The sequence below is a fragment of the Postia placenta genome (assembly GCF_002117355.1).
Source record: "Postia placenta MAD-698-R-SB12 unplaced genomic scaffold POSPLAscaffold_228, whole genome shotgun sequence".
Taxonomy (NCBI): Eukaryota; Fungi; Basidiomycota; class Agaricomycetes; order Polyporales; family Adustoporiaceae; genus Rhodonia; species Rhodonia placenta.
The window spans coordinates 1-2,825 of NW_020170059.1; the positions used below are offsets into that span (position 1 = coordinate 1).

At 57.6% G+C, this 2,825-nt stretch overlaps 1 protein-coding gene across 1 annotated transcript; it reads left to right on the forward strand.

The window, feature by feature from the left end:
- Nucleotides 1–2,017: 2,017 nt before the first annotated feature.
- POSPLADRAFT_1098115 (hypothetical protein) lies at nt 2,018–2,825 on the forward strand (the record flags this gene model as incomplete). Its single annotated transcript, XM_024483161.1, has 3 exons — nt 2,018–2,167; nt 2,220–2,687; nt 2,737–2,825. Coding segments are annotated over 3 exons (707 nt in total), but the record flags the coding sequence as incomplete, so codon positions are not given.

The following is a 2,825-nucleotide window of genomic DNA, read 5'->3' on the forward strand; positions in this document are numbered from 1 at the left end:
CACGACGAAGACGTCCCCCTTCAAACTCATGATGGGATACGAACCTCGCGGAATACCCACCGCGCACCCCGGATCAAACACGCCGCAAGCAGCTTATCGCCTCAAGGACTTGCAAAACATCCGTGAGGAAGCACATGCAGCAATGGAGATGGCCCAGAACGTCCTGGCCAAGAGAGTAAAAAGGAAGGGGGGTTCCTTCCGTAAAGGTCAGCTGGTATGGCTAGACTCCCAGAACTTGAAGCTGCCGTACCCATCCAGGAAACTAGCCCCGAGGCGAGAAGGGCCATTCAAAGTCCTAGACAAGATCGGAACAGTCACGTACAAGCTAGACCTCCCTAGCACCTGGCGAGTCCACCCCGTTTTCCATGAATGGCTTCTATCCCCTTATTCAGAAACAGAGATCCATGGTCCGAACTACACGAGGCCACCTCCTGACCTTATCGAGGGCGAAGATAACTACGAAGTCGAAGCCATCATCGGACACCGAGAGAACAAGAGGATGCGGCGCCGTGAATATCATGTCAGGTGGAAGGGTTATGTTACAATGGTCCATACTCCTATATCGATGCCTGACTCGTAGACAACGAGCGAGGGCTTATGGACAGTGCGTCGTCCCGAAGATCGAGCGAGGAGGTCGAGAATGACCACTACCCCAAGTGAAGAGGAGTAGAGACTTGAATGAATAACCAGGTCGAACTTAGGGTTCGACCGACTAATGGTACAACTATTTATACAAGTACCGGCTACGCACGGACCATTGTGTCTGTGTGGTCGTTGATACGACCTACGAAACCCTAACCCCTAACCTGGGTGCGACCTAAAGGGACTAGAGAGACGGATTATAGTCTAGTGAGAGGGGAGTTAGCAGCAAGGTGTCCCGCGGTTCGAGTGAACACGAGAAACGCCTTCGGAAAAGGCTACGAACAATGGGGAAGCTACGAGGTGGCTTCGACACGTCGTCGAAGCTCTTCGGAGGCTGTGGATGGTTAGTGGAGACGATCGAAGCTCGGGAGAGCTCTTCGAAGAATCGTAGAAGAAAGAGACAATTCGATAGGGGGGACTTAGCTAGGACGCGGTTCGCAGTTTCTTCGACAATAGTCGAAGTCGAAGGGTTCGTCGAGACGGTATCAACGAGTAAACGCAGTGGACGAGGTTTCGAGGTTACGCAGCGAGGGACGAAGTGACGCAGTTAGAGGCTTAGACGCAGGGCGAACGCGACTTATGAGCTCTGAACTCGAGGGGGGAACCGGATCTTGTGTTTTTTAAAGAGAAGTACGACAGATTTTATACTACACAGGACGCTACGACTATCGAAAGTGGCACACTGGTACAAGGGGCTTTGCATTGTTCCTCAAGAAGCTGCCTCACCGAGGGGCACGCATCAAGTCCATCGGTAGAGTGACGTCATGCCGAACGCGGAGATGAAGAGCAACATATGACCACTTCGGACCGGTATCCGTCGTCGAAGGCATGCCGTGAGGTTCGATACCTAATCGGGAAAGACCGGCTACGTCGGTGTGGCTTGGGGCGATGCGCGCGCTTGGCCGAGCGGCGTTAAGTGGCCCTATTGTTCGCCGAATGCGGAAGATGTTCCGAGATCTACGCGCGAGGCATCGGGACGACCGTGCCGAGCTTCGAGTAAGCGTCGCGCACCGTCGAAGGTGTCGAAGAGCGTCGAAGGCGAAATCGAACTGTTGGGAGACTGAGTCGAAGTGCCGGGCGGGATGCGAGTGCCGAAAAGAGGTGTATCGGGGCCCAGAGGGGTTTGGCGCCTATCATCTCCTCCCTATTGAAATTTGGACCGCCCTCGGTCCTCCACGTGATGCGAGAAGCGCGATGGTCGTGAACGGATCGAAGCGGCATGACAACCCGCGTCGGTTTCGAACGCCACGTGGCCGGCGCTAAACGCTGGTCGGAAAGGGGTTATAAGCAGGGTAGACTTAGCCTCATTTTCCCCATCCCATCGTTCCTTCGTCGCTACCTCGTCGCCCTCTCTCGCATACTCGCTGCTTCCACGATGTCTGCTCGTTCCGCCACCCCTGCCTCGACACCTTCGCTCGTCAACCGCCGCCTCGCCTCGCTGCTCGTGGTCCTCGAGGCTCCGCCGACCGCCGACGCCGCGCTCGACATGGTCGAAGAGTGGGCGCAGGATTTGTCGCCGCTCGTCGTAAGTCGCTTCGTAATCTGCATAACCCAACTAACCGTTTGTTTTCGAACAGCTCGCCTATCGCAAGGCCCTGGGGGCCATCCGCGATGAGGAGACGGAGCTGCGCGTCGCCGCCGCCGTCAAACAGCTCGCCGAGCGGGCGCCGGAGTCGTGGGTCGAGTGGGCGCGCGGGGACTGGCCCGAGCTCGCGACCGCCATCGATGCCGAGGTCGAACGACGCCTCGAAGAGCAGAAGCGCCTCGCCGAAGAGGAAGCACGACGCGTCGAAGAGGCCGCGAAGCGTGCGAAGGCCGCCGAGGAACGTCGCCTCGAAGACGAACGGCGTCGAAAGGACGAAGAGGACCGTCGGAAGCAGGCCGAAGACGAGCGTCGCGCACAAGAGGCCGCCGACGAAGAGTTGGCGAGGATCGCGGCCGCCGAAGGACTCCTTCCCGACCCTGCGCCTGCCGGTGTCGACAAGGGTAAAGGGCGCGCGAGAGTCGATGACGAGGTCACCGAGTTGTCGGACGACCCCTCGGTCGTAAGTATTTTCTTCTATCGTCGTTCGATGACTAACCTCTCTTTCGTAGAAGACTCCTCGGACGCTCGAGCGTCCTTTCGCAATGACGGAGGTCGATATGGCCGCCGTTGCGCTTGAGAAGCGCCAGTCGGGACAGAA